Source organism: Scomber scombrus, chromosome 4, assembly GCF_963691925.1.
Source record: "Scomber scombrus chromosome 4, fScoSco1.1, whole genome shotgun sequence".
In the NCBI taxonomy this organism is placed as follows: Eukaryota; Metazoa; Chordata; class Actinopteri; order Scombriformes; family Scombridae; genus Scomber; species Scomber scombrus.
The window spans coordinates 8,251,499-8,271,447 of record NC_084973.1 but is presented as its reverse complement, the minus strand read 5'-3'; the positions used below and the strand labels follow the sequence as shown (position 1 = coordinate 8,271,447).

Genomic DNA, 19,949 nt, shown 5'->3' with positions numbered 1-19,949 from the left:
ATTATACTATATAACATCGCTATATTAAATGATTCAGTTAAATTTGTCCCAGAGTAAAAAACAAGCCAAAACAAAGCAGGAATTTATTTGGGAATGTGGTGAAATTTGCTGCACCTCCTGAATAAAGTCAAGAAATTTAAGGGTAAAGTTTGTACAATATAGAATTCCACATCATTTCTACACCGAATGTTATATAGATTTGGTTTAAGATTCTTCAGGGAAATGAGCGTATGATGGTACTGAAAATCCATCAATTCTAGACAAAGACCCATATATATTATATTAAAACTTTATATACAGATGGTAAATCAGTGTCAGGAACAGCCTCCTTTTGAAGACTGGGTGAGTTAGGAAAAGTTTTTCCAATATAAAAGAAAGTTGTTAAGGATGCATGACAAGATAGAAAAATACTTCCCTCGATTTGAGTATGTTTCTTTTGTTTATGTGTGAGTGGATCACATTGATTTCAATGAGAAAGATGTGCTTATTATAGATCGCTTTATTTTTATCAATTGTATCGTCTGTTTTTATACTGATTTTATTTTTTAAACATACCACTTTACATTTAGGTTAACCCCTCTTGTTTCAGTGTGTGGTGGGAATTAGGTGTTTTGGTCATTTTTCTGTTGTACATGTAATAATTGCATCATCTCTGGTAACAGTAAAATGTATACATATACTATAGGACTCATTAACATACACTAGTGCACATGCCTGCTTCACAGGAGACATTTTGATGTTGCACAGGTGTTACTAATAACTTTAACAATGGTTCAGATCTATCTTCAAGTGGCCCAATAAACCATGACAGTATCAGTGAGCAGGAAGTACCGTAAGTCTTCCATTCCATAAGCACCTCTTCCTTTAAATAATGACTCTAAATTAAAAACAGGGACACACAAGAGGAATAAAACATGAATTGAGGTAATAATAATAATAGTTACTTTATTTAGGATAATTCAGTTTAAGCAGACATTTTTGTTTAATGGTCCAGAGCAAAGAAACTGTTGGTTACGGTGCTCCATGTTGTGAGCACAGAGGTAAACGATAGAAATGAAAAGAGTAAACTGTGAATGAGAGTGTGGTCAGGTAACTATCTCAGAGTGAGGTCTGGTCCCCGTTCCATTGTTGAGGTCTGGAGGGAGGGTTTACTCATCATGGCCCTCATAGCCACCAGGAAGAGCGTTCAGATGTGCGTTGTGGAAGAGTGAATGGTTGCCATCTCCCCAGGGGAAACGCTGCAAGAATCAACAATAACAAAACACACAATTCAGTAAGAATAATGATCGAAGTACTGAAGACGGGAATGTGAATCAAAAGGCCTAAAATTCTGACCTTGCTGCGAATGCGGAGGTGAGAGTAGGGGTGGAACTCTGGCTGCTCGTGGCTATGCTGCTGCTCCTTCAGGTACATGTTCAACATGCACACACCAACACCAGGGAATGCAACCACGAAGGTGAGAATCTTCCATAGCCTGGCTGGAGAAGAGCCAAAGTATGAGTCATATAACAAAACAATTAGGAATCCAAGAACAAAAGGTTTGCCAGGAATAAAAACACCAACATTGAATGATGAGATAATAATTATTTGTATTTTACAACATGCATTCACTAAATTGACATTAAAAAAGCTCATGTAATGGCCAATTAACAGAAAATTAATCACAAACTGTTTTGATAATCAATTAATCATTTCCAGTCAATTTCAGACAAGAAAAAAAGCCTACATTTTCTGGTTCTAGGTTCTTGAAAGTGAAATTCTCTGGTTTTAGTTTTGTTCAACTGTACATCTTTACAGGACAGGACAAAACATGCTGCATCTTGGGTTTCAGGAAACAGTGATCAAAACTGTTGAACACAAGATGACATCTTGATGACATGTCTTTTTCTGTCCCAACAAACAAAAACATTCAGTTTATAGTCAGAGGTCTGAAGAAAATATTCAGATTTGAGATGCTGGAAGGAGAGAATTTGGACAGCCTTTTTGTTTCAAAAATATGTCAAAATATACTTGAAGTGATTCATCTAATGTCAAAATAGTTGGAGATTCATTTATTAGTTGACAACTAATTGTTAAGTCAACATATTGTTGCAGCTCTAATTGAAAATAATAAATTGTTTCTGCCCTTGTTGTAAGTGTGTGCCCTTTATGAAGATTAAAATGAGGCATTCAACCATCACTGGAGGTTAATATTCATTTAGATACACAGAACAGGATGAAGTTTAGAATAACCTACACAACTTTAGACAGATGTATAAACCCTAACTTAGCAGTCAGCACAATGAACAGTTCAAACATGTATTCAAACATGTATTCAAACATACTGACGATCCTTTAAGATATTATATGAACTGATTAACAATGAAAACAGCAGTGCTACCATTAGCTGCGACAGACAGCAATATGGCTGATGCATATCTATATGACTCTGATCTAAAAATAACCTCTATTAAAATACCCAGCAGTGGACAGTTGGCATTTCATTAAGATGGCGCTGGTGAGGATGGCTGCAGTACTTTCACCTCCTGACCACTTATACGTCAAGGTGCAATATAACATATCTATATATATTTTAATTAAGCTCTTATCTTCCTTCTTCTCTCTCTCCTTTTTATTAAAACAATTGAAAGTATACTTAAACCTGTCAAATCTGGACTATATTATCATGGAGACTCCAGAGAGTCATGATTAGACAGTTTCAGATTTGTGATGGAGATGGATTACAGAACACACCAGTTCCAGATCAAAAGCCAGTACACTAAGACTTGTCAAATCAGGACTACATGATAGTGGTGATGATGTTTGAGAAGTCTCAGAGTGGTTTTTGATCTGGAACTGGTCAAATGAGGTCAGAAAGCAGTGACATCGCCCTTTTTCAGCTGTCATATGCTAAATAGAGGTTTCATAAATCTGAAAAAGTTGTCTCAGCAGTGTAAGGTTTGGCTACGATGTGTAACACTTTTTAAATAAGTGAAGGCAGTGAAATAGCGCAGAATAAGTCGCTAAATATCAATATTTGCTTTCCATGACTGTCCTCTGAACCCTGAACTGAAGCTGCGGATCTGAAGCTAACTTCAGCGTCACATTGTTGCTACACTTTCATATAAACACCACACTACAATAAACTGATTCACTTTATAAGCTTACTTGCAGGCTGCAGTGATAGTGTTTTGTTGAGCAGCTTCTTCTACATGCTGCCCGCTCAAGGATGTTAAGCTACTGCTAATGCTAACTCAGCAAGGTCACTCTAAAACTAAACAAACGAGAAATATATTTACATTAAACACAACACGGCAGTCGTCATGCTGTGTTATATTTACCAGATTGGTCGCCGTGGCCGTGAGCAGCAGCAGCTGAGAGCTGACGGCGGGCCTGGGTCAAAGAAGACCTCAGCAACAACTGAGAGATACGTCCGACAGCCGCCATTTTCCTTTCTTGTGACGGAGGCTCAGACCGGAAGGAATATGTACAGAGAGGTCACGTGAGGTTGACGCAGACGTAGCTCTACCGCGTCACCCAGCGGCCAGAGTGTGAACTGCAGACAGACTCAAGCCCTTCAGTCTGATGTGAAGGACGCAATGGCAGGTATATGTGTACAAGCCAATACATATAGCAATGTAGAGTCAGAATGTATGGACGCATGGATATGTAACTTTTAGTAGTAAGTTGTACTTCATAAGAGTAAAATAGTTCAAATTAAAACAATAAAACATAAGGAGCAAAAGAACTTAAAAACACACAGCATTACAAACACTAGACAGCACAAGGTGAGACAAAGGCCATTTTGAATAGCTAGAAAGTCTTGAAAATTAAATATAAAATTTGCACTTGAGAGAATGACATTTGGTGGTGGGCATATTGTTGTTTGCAAAAGCTTAAAGTACAGTTGTTGCACTTGTAGAGAGCAAAACCACAGTGTGTAAAATGTGTGCCTCATAATGAATGACAGTTTTGACAATTTGACTGATTTATAGTCCAGTTTATTCCAGGACATCCAGTTTTGTACATTTGAAGACAGTGATGACTGAAGAGCCTGATAGTCCAATAATAGTGGTTAGATGCTGATGTAAGGTCATTGAGTTGTTTCACTAAATCGATCACAGTATTCTTAGTGATAATCGGCAGGAAACAAGGTGTGGATATGAATCATCTGTTTAACACATTTATGTTTTTCAGGGTTTTCTTGCTTAGTGTTATGGGATTGCCAGCAAAATAAGATGGGAATTACTATTCTAAGGTGCCTGTTACATACAGGTAATCAAACTTTAGTTGTGTGATTTTGTTTAGGTAATATGCAGTAATATGAGTGTTTTATATTATAGGGGATGGGAAAAACTCTTACCTATAAGTGCTTATGGAATAGTGGAAAATGTTATTTTTTTAAAAGCTGTTCTGGAAATTCAAAAGTGTTTCTCTTTAAAGGGGAGGACTTTTTGTGATCTAATGGTCAGAGTCCAACCAGAGAAGTACAGATATTCTGGTTGATGAAGGTAAGCGATTAATGTTCATTTTATTTAGCCAATTATTTAGTTCTTTAAATGTCTTCGTAATTATTATATTCATTATGCATTCTTTAACTATGCAGATAAACTTACAGGTGTATAAATTATGTCAGTGTATCATTTGCGCATGAAACACCAACAAACTACTATAAATTGAATATATCGATGAAAATATTAATATAAATGTATTAAATCATTCGTTGAAATGAGTTGCATTTATTGTGCATAACACAGTTAATCATGGCAGAAGTCATTTTTATTTAGTAAGTTGTTAATAGTTAACGTATTTGGCCTGAAAACAAACAAGCTCTTATATGCAGTTGGACATTGAGATCTCATAATGACTAAAGACCAAATACTTTAAGCTTTTCTTTTTCCAACTGGAAATGATAACAGTTTTTTATTAACATCCCTTTTCCACATGAATTTGATCTCTGTCAGCGATGGATTCTGAGTATCACCAGTTTGAAGCGCCACATGGCAGCTCTGTGCGTAGAGAGCAGAAATTTACGATAGAAAAAGGTAAAATATATACATGTAATTTGATTTTGATTGAATCATTTCAAATGTCAGTTTACAATATGGGAAAAAAATCTGATAATCACATTTACAGGTATGAAGAAGATAGTGGTTTCTGTCCTCTATGGCGTCTTGGTGCTGCTGTTGTTAATTCTGCTGATGGTAACTGGGATAAAATGTATGACTTCACACACCACTCTCCAATAAAACTGACTCAATTCATAGTTTTCATATGATTTATCTCCTTATATATCTTTTTTCTTTACTTAAAGTCTCCCAGTTAAATAAGGAAGTCACTGATGTCAAACTTCACCTTGACAGAATCAGCCACAGAATACCATCTTCAGCGTCCAGCTCAGGTAACATATGACATGTTACTCATATTACTTGATATGATGATGCAACCATAAAACTGATAATTTATCATTTTGTAGCTCTCCACACTGATGGTGCAAAACCTGTGCAGGAAGTCCTTTTATCGTCACTTGTCCCAGTTCGAGGTAAACACTGCATACTTTTATATCAATAAAATCATTGTTCAGGGTGTTTTTTAGTTTTTTTCTCGTCAGCTTGATTAACCTGTCTTAACCTTCATCAAACCAGGAATGTGTAGGGAAGGATGGGTGTCCTTCCAGACCAGCTGCTACCTGCTGTCCCGCGCCGCTGCCACCTGGAGGAAAGCGGAGGAGCAGTGCCGAAGAGACGGGGCACACCTGGTGGTCTTGAACAACGTGGAGGAAGTGGTGAAGTTTAAGTTTGCACCAGCTGGTTTCCAGTAGAGCTGTCCACTGGCTATGATTGTACACATGGTGCACACAAAAAAATAATAATAATAAACTGTTGCCATGTCTTTTTTTAATTTCATTTCTAGGACTACATTTCAAAAATTGTTGACATCAGTGTGAACTATTGGATTGGACTTGTGGAGCGAGACCACGAGGACCATTGGAGCTGGGTGGACGGGACTGACTTCACTTCAACCCAAGCGTGAGAAAAATATGAGGCTGTAAAGGCTAACAAAAGCACAAGAAGCTCGAGAAGTTATCACTACATGTAACATGATCTGTTTGTCCTCATTCCTCTCTGTGTGTGTTCAGGTTCTGGGATGATGGTCAGCCTGACAATTGGGACTACAGGGAAAACGGAGAAGACTGCGGGCAGCTCCACGCTTCTGAGAAACGCAAACGCAAGTTGTGGAACGATGCAGACTGTAACCTGCCATACAGGTTCATCTGTGAAAAAAGGGTATGAGAGGCAGAATCTCTGTTATCTGCTGAGCCCTCACCAACAAGACAGCTCGGATATGTTGGAAAACCAAACATGGGCTGAAAGTTGCATAATCAAGTGTGAGGATTTTCCTGAATAATAAAACAATAACTATGAATACAATGAAACGTACTCTCTATTGATTTCTCTAATAAATATGCACTCTTCTGTGTTTCTCCTGACTGCGTATCCTCAGCTTACTTTCAGCTGTCATCAGGAAATTTGGCATTTCCTTCATTATAAAACAGCTTTGGTGAAACACATGGCTGCTTTCCTGTCACACTCACAGATGGAGTTTTCACAGGGATTGCTGTTATCTAGATGACAAAAACAGAGGAGAGCAACAGTAGATGGATGGAAGGAATCAATCAAGGATGGACTAGACAGGAGATTAAACCATTTTTCTCCAGCGAGCTCCCTATCGTCTGTATATTTTACTAGAAAACACATGTGAGGCTGGGAAGACAGTGATTAATTAGATTTTGTTCCTTGTATTTTGTTTTTTTTTTTACAAAAATTGACTTAATATACTGTGACAGACTGTTATATAATCACAAACAACTTAGTTCTGGGTGATAAAAGCTGCTGTGGGTCAGGAGGAGTAAAGTCAGAAGTGATGTGTAGTTGTGTAATTCAGTGTAGATGTTGTCCAAGATGGGAAAGCATTCATCGTGCTACGTGGCATATTAGTAGCACTGGTTGTGGACATGACGGCATCTGCAACACACGCACAGCAAAACCACAGTAATAGTTCAATTCCATGAATCAAATCGACAAAAATCAGTTTGTTCTGGTTCAATTTCATCATCTCTTGAGTTTTATGAGCTTTTTGGGATAATCCATCCAGACAAAAACAAACAAACAAAAATATAAAGTCTTACCAGAACTTTTTTTCTACTGAAGAATTTACACCATATGAAAACTCCACAAGGTAATTTCATTTCTTTTCATTTCCTGTAACATGCTTCAGCGCTTTGAGCAGCACAAACTAAATTCCATTCACCAAAATGTCGAGAGTCTCAGAGGCAGATATCTCAAAACCTCACCACATAACACTGAAACTATCTGCATGCTCAGACACCACTAGAGATAAGTAAAAAAGTATGTTTATTTGTGTGTGTTTTGGGTGTATTCAACTTGACTATCACCTGATTGAGCAATGAGATAGGGGACCTGAAAAACCAGAAGCACAATACAGAGCAGCCCACAAGAAAGCAACAATAATAGACACCACCATGCCCGACACTGTTTTCTTGACTAAGTTCTTTTACATGTCGAGCTCATCAACAGGTGTACCAGAAACCCCCCCAGTTCAAAGTAGCAGTGTAGTCCATTACAGGCCAGCAGAGGATCATAGCCCTAAACTGCCACAGAGCTCATTAACCCAGCATTAAGAGGCACAGTGGAGACATCTCAGAAAAAAGCTGGGTCACATATCAAAAAGTGCCTTCTAATAAAATCAAGATGTCCCTGATGTGATTAATCACTCAAAAAGCAATCCTAGAAACTGGAGGTTTTCTAGCAAAAGGTGTCATTTCAGATGCATCTTGCAGACTTACAGTATATTCACTGCTGAGCTTGCATGTGTGGGGTGTGTGTATCTTGATATGTATACCTACACAATTCACATGAGTCATAAATACTATGTGAAATGGTTTTGTAAAGTTGTAGTACACATGGTTTTCTTGTTGTGTTGAGTAATGTTGTGTAGTGGGGGTGACGTACAGTGGAGAGTCGTGGGAACTGTGGCAAATGTTAGCTATTTACACAGCTGTGTGTTGGAAGGTTCATTTAAAACAAGAAAATGCGAAACCTACGTGAGAGGGCAGTAAACAATGGAAAGAACAAGATGTCTGAGAGTATTTGATAAAACATATTTAAAAATACATCCAAACTAACTTGTGAAGGAAGAATAAATGAATCCAAAAAGTCCACTCGCCTGAAATCCCTCATTTTGTATTTCCTGTGGATAAATGTGAAATTGGACAGCAGATCCGCAGTGACATTTAGTATCCTTAAGGGCAGTGGTGAAGGTTGTGGATTATACTAAATACATTCCTGCTTGATCATTGCAGGGATTGCTAAAGACACAGTCAGTCAGACAAAGTATAATAAAAGGAATTTTGTAAGAAAAAGGCTCAAGCTTTCAGTCCTCTTGTTCCTTTTTATTGATTTTTCTTAAAGATGCCTCAAAATGAGGGTAACGCAGGCCGATGAAATGTTTTACACTTGTAACTGAAGTCATGTTGATGTAAAAGTGGTTCTTTAAAACCTACATTTTCAAGTAGAAAATCCACTGTCCATAAGGACTTTTCTCAAGTAAGCCCTTATTTAAAGTTCCCACCCCCTTGTTTGTCTCCTATCTCTAGTTTTCTCTCACCCCCTATAAGAGCAAGCTCACCAAAATACAGTATTTTCTGACTGTAGCCATGAATCTGAAAACGTCTCTGCTGCTGCTGGTTCTTACTGGTAAGAAGCAGTTTTTTGTTGTTTTTCATTGTTATTTTTGTTGTTTTTTTTGGCTCTTGATTCTGTCCATTTTAAAGTCTGCTTTGCATGCTTTTTTTTTTTACTAGTTTGTACAGTAAGTGGAGCACAGCTGCCCAAGGCCTTATGGCAGTTTGGGTTGATGATCGAGTGTACCCAGACTGATGTTAGTGCCCTGAAGTACAACGATTACGGCTGCTGGTGTGGCTTTGGGGGACAAGGAACCCCTCGGGATGAAGCGGACGCGTAGGAAGACGTCATTTACCAAGTTTGTTTTCCAGTTATGACGTTAAACAAACTGTATGAAAGTTGTGACTTTCTTTTCTCGTGTTCTTAGGTGCTGTCGTACCCATGATGAATGTTACTATACCGCCAGAAGGGCTCCTGGATGCACGGCCATCGCTGACCTTCCTTACATCCTGTCTTACAAATTCACCTGCTCAAATCAACAAGTGACCTGCTCAGGTGGGATTGTGACTGTAACTAAAGACACTCTGACACCAGGTTCACACAAACACATCTGGGCTTCAAATTCAACTGTTTTTAAAAAATAATTTTCAAGCTATTTTCTGTGTTTTAATCTTAACTTTGGTAAGAAATTGCTTTAAAACTGCTTCTAGAGCAAGTATACAGATGAGTAGGTGCAGTATTTCATTAAAAAAAACTACAACTCAATGCCTTTTTTTTGAAGGTTTTCTTAAATTAACAATCTTTTAAGATATTTTGAGCCCTTTCGGAGCCCTGCTGAGAGTAATCATGCCATAGCAGACTGTATCTTTACTGTGAACATAGAAAATCAAACAAGGCTGCATTCGTGGCCCAGTGTGTGCACGCTGTGTGTATATAACTACTGCATATAGACACAGCCACGGTTTGAGGTTTGATTCCCAACTGAGCGTATACCTGAACTCTAAATAAATGCTCGTACAGTGCAGCTCTTTCACACCAGCACTGAGTTTCATGTTTTAAGCGTACTTCATGTTTTGTTATAATCAGAGTCATGACTCAAATCTGTGTCCGCAGATATCAACAGTAAGTGCCAGGCTGCTGTGTGCGAGTGTGATCGTGTGGCGGCTCACTGCTTCGCTCAGTCCCCATACAACCCTGAGAACAAGAACCTGGATCCCAAAGTCCACTGTGTCAACTGAGTTATACAACCAACTCAAAGAAATAAAAACACACAACATCATTCAAAGTCCCAACGTATACCTTTTTTAATTTCTTTATCATTTTTAAACAAAATTAACAAAATGACGTAAAAGAAGTATGATTATGTACAGGCTGCAGTTTAAAATAAAAGAGAGCGAGCATCTGGTAGTGTTGTGTTGACTGTTGACTGTGTCCTTATGTTTGTGCTTCTCTCAGTTACATTTTTCTATATTTAAGTTCACAGTTTTTTACAATTCCAGGGTAATTAAATATTTACATATTTAATTCAACTTTGGCTTTGGTATGAGGTGGATATTTATTTCTTGGAATGTATATGTCTAGTTGAAAAGACAGCTTTATAGTTTTGATTAATGCTTTAACACAGTCTTGTATAAAAATATAACCAAGAGAAAAAGTTAAAGAACACTGTGTTGATAAGTTTTTTTTTTGAACATTTGCTTGTGAGTCTTTGTTTGGGCAGGTTGACATCATAAGTTTCTTTCTCTAAAAATCTATTGACGATTCAGGGTCAAGCAAGGTTGGAATGAAAAGAACGACATCCAGCGGTTGTGCACGATCACAACACGATCGGAATTTCAGATTACAGGATGGGGGGAAAAAAACTGTTTCTTTCATATCAGAAAGATATTCATGTTGAATTTTCAACAAAACAAATCAACAACAGAAGAAGTTTAAAAGACAAACAGAGAGGCTGGATCACGGCTCTGTGGATTAGATCGGCTTGTAGAGAAGAGTGGTCACGTACTTCTTTTTGTATCGGTGTGTCGCGCTGAGAACCATCACACCATCCTGAAAACACAAGTAAAGTACAGATGAGGGCTTTAAATTGTTAAACATTTTTAAAAATCCTAGATTATATGAAAATTGGTTAAAATCAATATGATTTTGGCTATAACATTTTGAGCTACAGCCTGAACAATAATTATAGAAATTAGTAACTTGTTTGCTTTAACACAGAAAATTATGAAAAGATTCAAGATTCAGATTTTATGCTGTTCATATGCTTTATAAGTATACATAAAACACTATAAACTATGACTTTCTCCACAGTTAGAAAGCAAACATGCGGTTACCTTGATGGAGAGGGCGTACAGGTGATTGAGCATCACATGGTTTGGCTCTGGCAGCAGAGTCGGGTCACACTGGTGAGGGGGGGGGGATTCAAAAAGAAGAATTCATGTTACTAAATGAACTGCTGCAGTGCCACGTTCCTACAGTGACCATTCAAAGTTAAGCGTATGCTGCAGCATCAAGGAGCTACTTACAGAGATGCCTGTGTCCTTGTTAAGCAGCACTTGCAGCAGGTGAGGAGGTAAGATAGGAGGACTTTTTATCTTGTCATCTGGCTTGATTACGTATGCATCCTGTAGGTAAGGGCCAGGAGGGGAACTGGAGAAGTCTGGGAAAGAACAGTCAGTTCAAATCAGTCAATGCACAAGCTGGATGTACAGTATTCTCCAAATACACCAGCAAATCATCCGTCACTCATAAATTAGCCAACTCGTGGATAAAGCAGTATGTCAAAGTTCATCATTTTGATATTTCATGCAGATTAAAAAATGTTGAAGCTAATTTGAGAGTGATTTATACTTTATAGTTCATTAAAACAGCTGTTAGTACCTGAGATGTCTGCAGAATCCTGTGAGTCGACCTTGAGGGCATCAAAGACTTCAAAGTCTGTTCTCTTCACCTGGATGACGTTATTGACCGTCCCAGTTTTAGACGTCATGACGGCCTGGGAGAGAAGCAGTAAAAAAGGAGATAAGAGACATTTTTAGCAACAGGGAAAAGAAGAAAAAAAAAGAGCAGATTGGTGACATCTGTTCTGTCTAAAAATATAAATTTCCACTCACCCCAGTCGGATCCAACGTCCACTGTCCGTCTACGCAAAACTTGTACTGGTGCTCTCCCTCCGGCAGGTCCACGATAGCCACAAAGTTTTTCTGACTGTTGGAGAGACGACCACGTGTGACATTTGTTATTGGCGGAAGCAGCTCAAGCATGTCATGTGTTGTGTGAGGCATCCCGCATGAGTCAAATGTACCTTTTGTTAAGCGGGATCTTGGTGGCCCAGTTGTTAAAAGAACCAGACACAAAGACTTCTTTCGCGCCCCCCAACCATCTGAACACAGTCTGCCTGGCTTGTGTTGGGCTCTTGCTGTCGCTCTCTAGATCCTGCTGCCAGGCCAGAAACTCCTGTAATTCCTGCGGGGCCTGGAAATACAGGAGGATATCAATGTATTGTTGCTATGGTAATGAGAGCCGCTACAGACTCCGCTCCACCTCTGCTCCCTCAACGCAACACTTCCTGACTGGCTGACCTGCTGAGAGGGAGCAGATGATGGAGCAGATTCTGTGTGTGCTGGTATGCTTTTCTTTTTAAATTTTATTGAAAACTTTATGATCCTTGGAATTTTGGTACATCCTAATAATGTTTACATTTCAGTATTTTAATATTAAATTTTCTTTGCTATATTTATTGTGTATTTCCTGTTTTACAAGACACACTGCCAGCTTTCCTTTTCTGGCAGCGAACTTCATTTCATTTCAATATTAAAAATTTGCAGTGACTTTTTATTAGCTATCCATCACAGTAAACATTACACTGTCTATGTTATTAATCAAAGTTACATTTTTACTATTTGCTAGTTCAGCTCAGTTCACAGAGGACTGTTTTATACACACACTTCCTCTCATTCTTCACTTCCCCTCCGTTTAATATGACATGTGTTTGAATATTCTTTCCAGAGTTTCCTGACAGCGTACAGCATGCAAACACTGCTGACTCTCAGATTTCAGATGTTGGATTTTCTCCGTAACACCTGAATGCAGCAGCACACTTATAGGACAATGATGTACACAAAGGGTCTTTCACTAGAGAGATAGATACATCTGATTCATCAAAATGCATGGAGTCATCCAGTTTCTTTCGTTTACTTTTTTTGAATTTCACTCAAAACTTCAGCTTTAAGGAGACTGTGTGTGGATCAAATTTATCATCACCTTTGGATCTTCTCTCTGGAAAAGGTCTGCGTCCTCTGTGCTGTCCATCAGGATGTTGGGACGAGCCTCTTTCCCTCCTTGTTGTCCATCTCTGTATGACCTTTCACCCTGACCCCCGCTGGCCCTGTCGCTGTTGCTGTTCCCCATTCTGCTGGCATCAAACTCTGCAACACACACACATATTGTTATCAAGTCAACCTTTCAAGACATGTCCTTGAACACACAGGGCCCCGTGCCCCAGTGGTCCCTGGACTGACCACAAGGGGCCCTTATGAGGCTCCTAAAGTACAACATTTTTCTGCTGCTTTAAGAAGAGGTTTCTTTTCTTTTTTTTCAGAACTGTGAGAGACAACATTAATATTATAATACCAACCTAAATCTTGTCAGAGGGGTTTAGCTGGCTGCATTCATCTGTTTGTAGCTTCTGGAAGTAGTAAAACAACCTGGTGTCCTTTTCCTTGTTGTTTCCGTCTTTGATCTGAAGATCACACGGATTAAAAAAATAAAAATAAAAGATCAGCTTTAGGCTTGTGCTCCTTTTCCAGTGTGTTCCTTTATTTTCTCTCTTGTGATCAGCTGTACTAAGCGTGTTTTCGCCATTTAGTGAGAACTCCAGTTGTCTCGTAAGGAAAACACACCTCTTCCGCCTCTCGTCCTCAGCTCACACACAGTTAAAATTTAACCCAGTGGTTGCCGAACGTGTTGTCCTAAAGTCAGCGGATCATTCAGATCAATGTCTCCAGATGTTCTTACCTAATTACCTGAATTAGCGATCCTCATGATCATCTTCGGTGGATTTGCTCATTAATTGACTAACCATGCAGCATTTATCGGCTTGAGGAGCAAAAATACAGAAATCCATAAGAAATAAAGTAAACATTAGGAAAAAGCTTGAGAAAAAACAAAGAAAAAATAATTTTAATCATTTTGGGAACCTTTTGATTAATCAAGTGACCCTTGTGTGTCCCAAGCAGTGGTGGATACAGGACGTCATTATTGGGTAGTAATACCTGGATGGGCTTCTTTTATTACAAAAACAACAAACAATATAAAAAGCATACATTATGCTATTATGAGAAAACATCTTAGAGTTTTTCTGGGGTGTTGGAATGGTTTTCTTTATTAAGTGTAAATAATCTTTACTTACCACACCTTATTTCTTACATGCTTCTCTGTTATTACAGTTTAGGTATAAACCCTGAGAGGGGAACAAAGGCCATGCAGTGAGGAGAAGGTGGTGTCCAAGAAGACAGTTCTGGCACTGTTGAAAAAGGCACTTCAGTACGATACATCATTACAGCACTGTTAAAATAACCCAGAGCTGAAACATGAGAATCATTAGCTCTCACAGGGTCACAGCCAGAGCTGGAGTCTTATAACTGGTTAGCACTGAATTGGTTTGTATCACATTGTACTGCTTAAAACTTAGAACTATGTGTCATAACATTACCAAAGCTAAATACATATAAATCCAAAAGCATGACAGACAAAATGGTACAAAACTTTGTGTTATTACTTATTATAGAGATAATTATCTATCTAATGTCAGCTCTCTACTTGAAAAAGTTACCAACCACAACCATGACAAATAAAATGTCAAACTTTAAAATAGCATATACTATTAAAGTAGTGTCCTTCTCCTATCAAGGTTATCTTTTTATTTGCCAGGTTGATTGGATGGCTGCTTTTGTGGTTGACTGCTGGAGATTATCGTGGTACCTGTGGTGTCAAAAATAAATGACACCACAGGTTGTTAATGCGTTAACTTTGACAGCCCTAATAGATATATATGACAGTCTGTTTAAATGATTTAATTCTGAAGTATTAAAGGAACCAATGGAAAACAATGAAAACATACTGGCTGTGTCTCAATTCAGGGGCTGCGTCCTTCGAAGGATGCAGCCCCTGAATTGAGACATAGCCACTTAATATAGAGACATGCTTGAAAAGTGTAAAAGAGTCAGAGTCAGTACAGCCTTTTAAGATTTGTGCAGCTCAGCAAAATGGTACAATATCACATCTGATTGCTCTCAGGTGTTCTCACGGCTATCCAGTTTCATTTAATTCACATGTCTACAGCCTGTAACTGAACACACTAAGAAGGAAAACACAGAGTCATCATTATTTCACCCTTTTCCTCTTTGGATTAGAAAACAGTGCATGTAATCACAATTTCACTCAGTGCTTAATCATCAGAAAGAAAAGCAGCTTTTAATTTCAGTTAAGGACTTGTTTTTTTTATAATTGACTGCTGCATAAAGTAAGCTATCTCCAGAAAATGTTATTTTATTTTATTTTGATGAAATTTCTCTCATTTTTAAGTTTCCTTCCTGTAATATAAAGTTGCAGGACAAACCCACTGAGAGTAGCTCTGATACAGGGATGACACATGTAACCACAAGTGCTGTTGGCATCTTCTTCTTGTGTGTAAGGCCTCTGTCTGCCCACAATGCTACAGCACGAAACACACAAAAAGAAAAGTCACGTGCTACAGAAACATTTGGCTTATTACCAGTGAACTGATGTCCAGCTGTCACTGAACATGTTGGATATCAGCAACAGCAACACAGTGAACATTTGTTTCCAATTTTCCCCAGATTTTCCATATTAAATCATCAAAAACAAAAAAGACATTGTTTTAAATTAAATATCTCAAATTTTTTGCTCTGATTTTTTTTTTTTTTTAATCATCAGTGTCATTGAACTATATTCCCAGAAATTCTCCACTGGTGTCCCACACCTGCAGGACATATTTAAATTGAGCTTATGTCTACAGCATCAGCATCTGACAGACAAGAACAGGATGAATTTTTCAACGCCACTTTCAGATCTGGGTCATAGCAAAGATCCTAGCCCCCTCTGCTGGCTCTCCCTGCCAGATCATGATGCAGTCTCAAATCAAATCTGTAAAATCTGTACTCTGAACAGCTTCATTCTTCTTTTTTCTGCAGCACATGGAAAGAGATCATTTGCAGGACTGATCCCAAGCTTTCTCCAGATCCTCAAGACACATGTAGACTGGTTGTGCAGACTGCTGACTCCTCCTGTATCACAGCAAGATTTAAGAGCTGGCCCAACAGAAAGATGGACAAGGCTTCATCTGAGTCCTTGAACTCTGCCTCTTCCACCATGCATGCTGCACCATGCATGCAGCTCCTTGCACTGCTGAACTCTATCCCCAGTCAAGTTCTGCAGATCTTTAATCATGCAGAGAGCAAAGCCCATTCCGCCCTGCTTGAGATGTCTGAGGGTTCAGCACAGGGAGTCCCTTCCTCTACAGCTGGTGTCCAACAGCTGCAAACTTCTGGCTGCAAATGCAAAACACTTAGTCAAGCAAAAGAGGCTCTCAGCATTCAACTCAGACTCTGTGTGCCCTTCCCCAGTATCCAGAAAGAGTTGATGACTCAGCAGGTAGAGGCATCTGCTTGACATTTGTATTTCACCCTCAATACATTTTTGAGGTTTACCACAGCTATACAGCAGCTTCTCCCGTCATCTCATCGAGCTCACTAGCAGGTGGTGATCATTTGACATCTCTGCTGCGTATTGATTATTGGATCATTTTCCAAACATGCTGTGCACTATAGACAAAAAAAGAGGTAGTGTGCACTAATAATAAAGCAACTCTAAGGTCATGAGGATTTATACACCCCTTGACCACTATAAAGCGAGATTAAACTTTTATTTCTCTGTAATTAGTGTGTGCTGGATCCCTTTGCAGCATGAAGATTAATGTTATTTTTAGCCTTGTGTTAATATTACAGAGTACATGACCTCTGAGTCCAACAAATCACGAGAGGTGTCAAAGAAGGGGTTTGAACTGAGGCCAGTGGGTGAAGAAGATCTGATATCTCCAAATGTATTTTCTAACAGATTGCCAATATTTATAATATAATAATATATTAATTCATATTCTATCTGCTGATAACAAGTCCGTTTTCAATTATTACAAATGTTTGCATAATGGGTTTTGTAAAACAGTCCATTATAGGCTTTAAGTTATAAAAATATAACACAAGCTCCACTTTTCAGGAGAGTGAAAGCACTTTAGGCTCCCCTTTATGATCTTTGCATAATCATTTCTACCACTGTGCAATTACACACATGGTAACAAGTTGTTGTGCAGTATAATGAACACATCAGCTGAAACCAAGATGTGTTACAACGTGTTTACAGTCAGTTTCTGCCAGCTCTTACAAAACCTCCAGAGCTGCTGATGACATAAGCCAAGGAGAGCTCCTCTTCCTCACACGAAGCTGATCCCTCCATCGCAGTGTTCCCTCCGCTCTACTTCCATTCTGTCTTCCTCCTCAAGCGGTCAAATCAGATGCTGTGGAGTTGAGAGGAAAATCATACTTGAAACCTTAAGCTTTCTGATTTGTGTGTGTGTTTGTGTCTGTGTGTGTGTGTGTGTGTGTGTGTGTGTGTGTGTGTGTGTGTGTGTGTGTGTGTGTGTGTGTGTGTGTGTGTGTGTGTGTGTGTGTGTGTGTGTGTGTGTGTGTGTGTGTGTGTGTGTGTGTGTGTGTAATGTGTGGTCTGCCATAGGCTATTTTTGGGGGCAAATTTCAGACTTTGGGCCAGTTAATTGGAGGTGGCTTGTCCAATTCAAGTGAAGTTAGGTTAAGGGTGAGGTCAGGGTAAGTGTTAGGCAGGTAGTGGTTACGGTTATGGTGTGTGTGTGTGTGTGTGTGTGTGTGTGTGTGTGTGTGTGTGTGTGTGTGTGTGTGTGTGTGTGTGTGTGCGTGTGTGTGCGTGTGCGTGTGTAGCACATAAAGTGCATTCGTACCGTAGTAAAGTGTACAGTGATGTATGCTGTGATGATCAAAAGGCCAATGAGAAAAGAAGTGATCCCCAGGTGGAGGGCTTTCCTACCAAGCTGCTCAGAACCGTCGTAGTCCTCCTCATCGTGGCTCTTTTGGGCCTTTGGTGTGAGGGACAGATCACATTTAGTTTCTATGACATCTGTTCCGCAGGCTTGTGCAGCCTGGAAGGTGGAAGTTACGTGTGAGTAAATGTGTGTCCACATTTAAGAGTTGCATGTGCAGGTGTCATTTTCATCTGTTCTAAATATTTAGAAAGAAATCATTCAGTTCCTTGCTGCCTTCTCATTTTTCTCCTTGCACCTGCCCTATCTTGTACATTCATATTTGTATTGAAGCCAGGGTCCTTACTGATGGGGAAACATGGATTACCGTTGCTTATATGCCTCATCTTGTTACCCACGGCTACAAGGATGCAACAGCTGCTGTCGGCACATCAACTCCATGCAAGTTTGTTTGCACCCCCTCTTTCCTCCAGACCACTCCAACAATTGGTACAAATCTGTGTTGGCCCCAATGCTCAAACCTCTTTGAACTGTAGCAGAAAGACCTGGGTTTGATATATAAAAGATAAATGTGTAGAATATTACTGTTCTACACAGTCATGAACATGGTTTGGGTCTATTTCTGTCCTCATTAGCTTGTGTAACTGTAGATGTAGCCACTTTGCTTGTTAAAAATAGGAAAAAGCCTCATAAATGGCAACTAAGCGTTAATATATTATATATCCAGACCTCAGGCATGCATTAATCATCATCCCGCGCTGTGCTTGGTGTCTTTCCCACTCTCTTCTGTAATGTACTTATTCATATGTCATGTCCCATGTTGGCTGATTTTTATGCACTGAATGAAAACAAAAAAACCTCATAAAACATCACTTTAAGTATCTTATGCTGTAACTATTCATAAATAGGAACCAGACATGCATCCTGACTCACCAGCAGAGAGAAAACCAGCGCCACAATATTGATTGGCCATGCAGGGCAGAAACAGGTGAACATGGTGAGACAGAGGTAGTTCCTCAGAGGGGGGACCTCCTGAGCCTCCCCGTTCCGCAGGAGGTCAGCGCCCCCGTCCAGAGAGGGCTTGGTGTTCATGACCGTCTGCAGTGTCCCCTGAGACATTAAAAGCAAGGAGGCGAAGCAGAGCGCTGCTGAGACACTGGGAGACCGGAGGCGGAGGCAGGGGAGGGGAGGCAGTGGAGCAGTGATGATGGAAGAGAGAAATCATCCAGGAGAGATATGAGCGGGACGCAGAGGCAGTTTGAGCAGACAGAGGACTAAGACCAGCAGACAGACTGACTGAATGCTGCCTTCACTTACAACAGGAAAGGACATTTTACTGGTTTTACTGTTTTTTTACAGTAAAGAATTAGAGTCAGTGGTGGAATATGTAAAAACACTCTCTTACAAGCATAAGTCATGCATTCAAAATCCTACTTGAAAGAAGTATTTATGAGCTAAATTTAAGCAGTAAGTGCAGTGTGTAAACAGTATTTCACTGCTGTAGCTGTTCGAGATGGAGCTAACAACTTAATATACAGGTTTTTAGTTTAGTTCAGTGTTTTCCAACACAAGGGTCAAGTTCCTCCAAAGGTAATGCAATAATTAATGGAGTGGGGAGAAGAAAAAAAAGTGCTTGTACACAAATTTGTACTCTTTTTTTTTTCTCAAATCACTGTCTTTTTGGTGGGGAAAAAAAGGCCTCTCTAAGCCTTGAAATAGCTGTTTAAATTAAACCATCTGAGAGGTTTAGAGGGGAAATCTCTCTTTGGTCTAACTGCTATCAACTCATAGACATAGGAAATGTGACAACAGACCAGAGAGACACTGCTTTTTTGTAAGTGGTCATAAGCTAAAAAGTTTAGAAACAACTGATTTAATATTAAACTAGTGACGACAGCTGTAAAATATATATAATGGACTCAAAATTATAACACTTTCTTCTGAAACGTAGCGGAGTAGAAGCATTAAGTAGCTTAGAAGGACTCAAATAAAGTACAAGTAACCCAAAATTGTACTTAAGTACAGTTCTTGAGTGAGTGTACTTATTCCACAAATGTGTTGAATTTTCAGTGTAAACACAGTTATACAAAAAACTCTCCCAATGTGGGAACTTTTAAAATTTGCTATTACATGTATATTTTGTTGACAATAGATGTGTAAATTTGAATGTGGGAATT

General features: G+C 39.1%; 5 protein-coding genes across 5 annotated transcripts; 2 read left to right on the top strand and 3 right to left on the bottom strand.

The window, feature by feature from the left end:
* Nucleotides 1-919: 919 nt before the first annotated feature.
* LOC133978505 (cytochrome c oxidase subunit 6A, mitochondrial) lies at nt 920-3,447 on the bottom strand. The gene is made up of 3 exons (XM_062416759.1): nt 3,321-3,447; nt 1,336-1,478; nt 920-1,238 (listed from the first exon to the last, which is right to left on the bottom strand). The coding sequence occupies exons 1-3, from the start codon at nt 3,424-3,426 to the stop codon at nt 1,149-1,151; spliced, it is 339 nt and encodes a 112-aa protein (XP_062272743.1). The 5' UTR covers nt 3,427-3,447; the 3' UTR covers nt 920-1,148.
* Nucleotides 3,448-4,420: 973 nt separating this feature from the next.
* asgrl1 (asialoglycoprotein receptor-like 1) lies at nt 4,421-6,415 on the top strand. Its single transcript, XM_062416757.1, has 8 exons — nt 4,421-4,490; nt 4,944-5,024; nt 5,116-5,199; nt 5,294-5,380; nt 5,456-5,521; nt 5,625-5,764; nt 5,893-6,008; nt 6,119-6,415. Exons 2-8 carry the CDS (start codon nt 4,946-4,948, stop codon nt 6,270-6,272), a joined length of 726 nt encoding a protein of 241 aa, XP_062272741.1. The 5' UTR covers nt 4,421-4,490; nt 4,944-4,945; the 3' UTR covers nt 6,273-6,415.
* Nucleotides 6,416-8,716: 2,301 nt separating this feature from the next.
* Nucleotides 8,717-9,953, top strand: pla2g1b (phospholipase A2, group IB (pancreas)). The gene is made up of 4 exons (XM_062416758.1): nt 8,717-8,756; nt 8,864-9,020; nt 9,112-9,239; nt 9,798-9,953. The coding sequence occupies exons 1-4, from the start codon at nt 8,717-8,719 to the stop codon at nt 9,920-9,922; spliced, it is 450 nt and encodes a 149-aa protein (XP_062272742.1). The 3' UTR covers nt 9,923-9,953.
* An 80-nt stretch (nt 9,954-10,033) lies between these two features.
* Nucleotides 10,034-13,606, bottom strand: prkab1b (protein kinase, AMP-activated, beta 1 non-catalytic subunit, b). The gene is made up of 8 exons (XM_062416755.1): nt 13,321-13,606; nt 12,948-13,111; nt 11,989-12,158; nt 11,798-11,891; nt 11,565-11,679; nt 11,210-11,343; nt 11,018-11,086; nt 10,034-10,733 (listed from the first exon to the last, which is right to left on the bottom strand). The coding sequence occupies exons 2-8, from the start codon at nt 13,092-13,094 to the stop codon at nt 10,656-10,658; spliced, it is 807 nt and encodes a 268-aa protein (XP_062272739.1). The 5' UTR covers nt 13,095-13,111; nt 13,321-13,606; the 3' UTR covers nt 10,034-10,655.
* Nucleotides 13,321-18,867, bottom strand: LOC133978830 (trafficking regulator of GLUT4 1). Its single transcript, XM_062417166.1, has 4 exons — nt 18,706-18,867; nt 17,700-17,868; nt 15,308-15,399; nt 13,321-13,425 (listed from the first exon to the last, which is right to left on the bottom strand). Exons 1-4 carry the CDS (start codon nt 18,862-18,864, stop codon nt 13,321-13,323), a joined length of 525 nt encoding a protein of 174 aa, XP_062273150.1. The 5' UTR covers nt 18,865-18,867.
* Nucleotides 18,868-19,949: the final 1,082 nt, after the last annotated feature.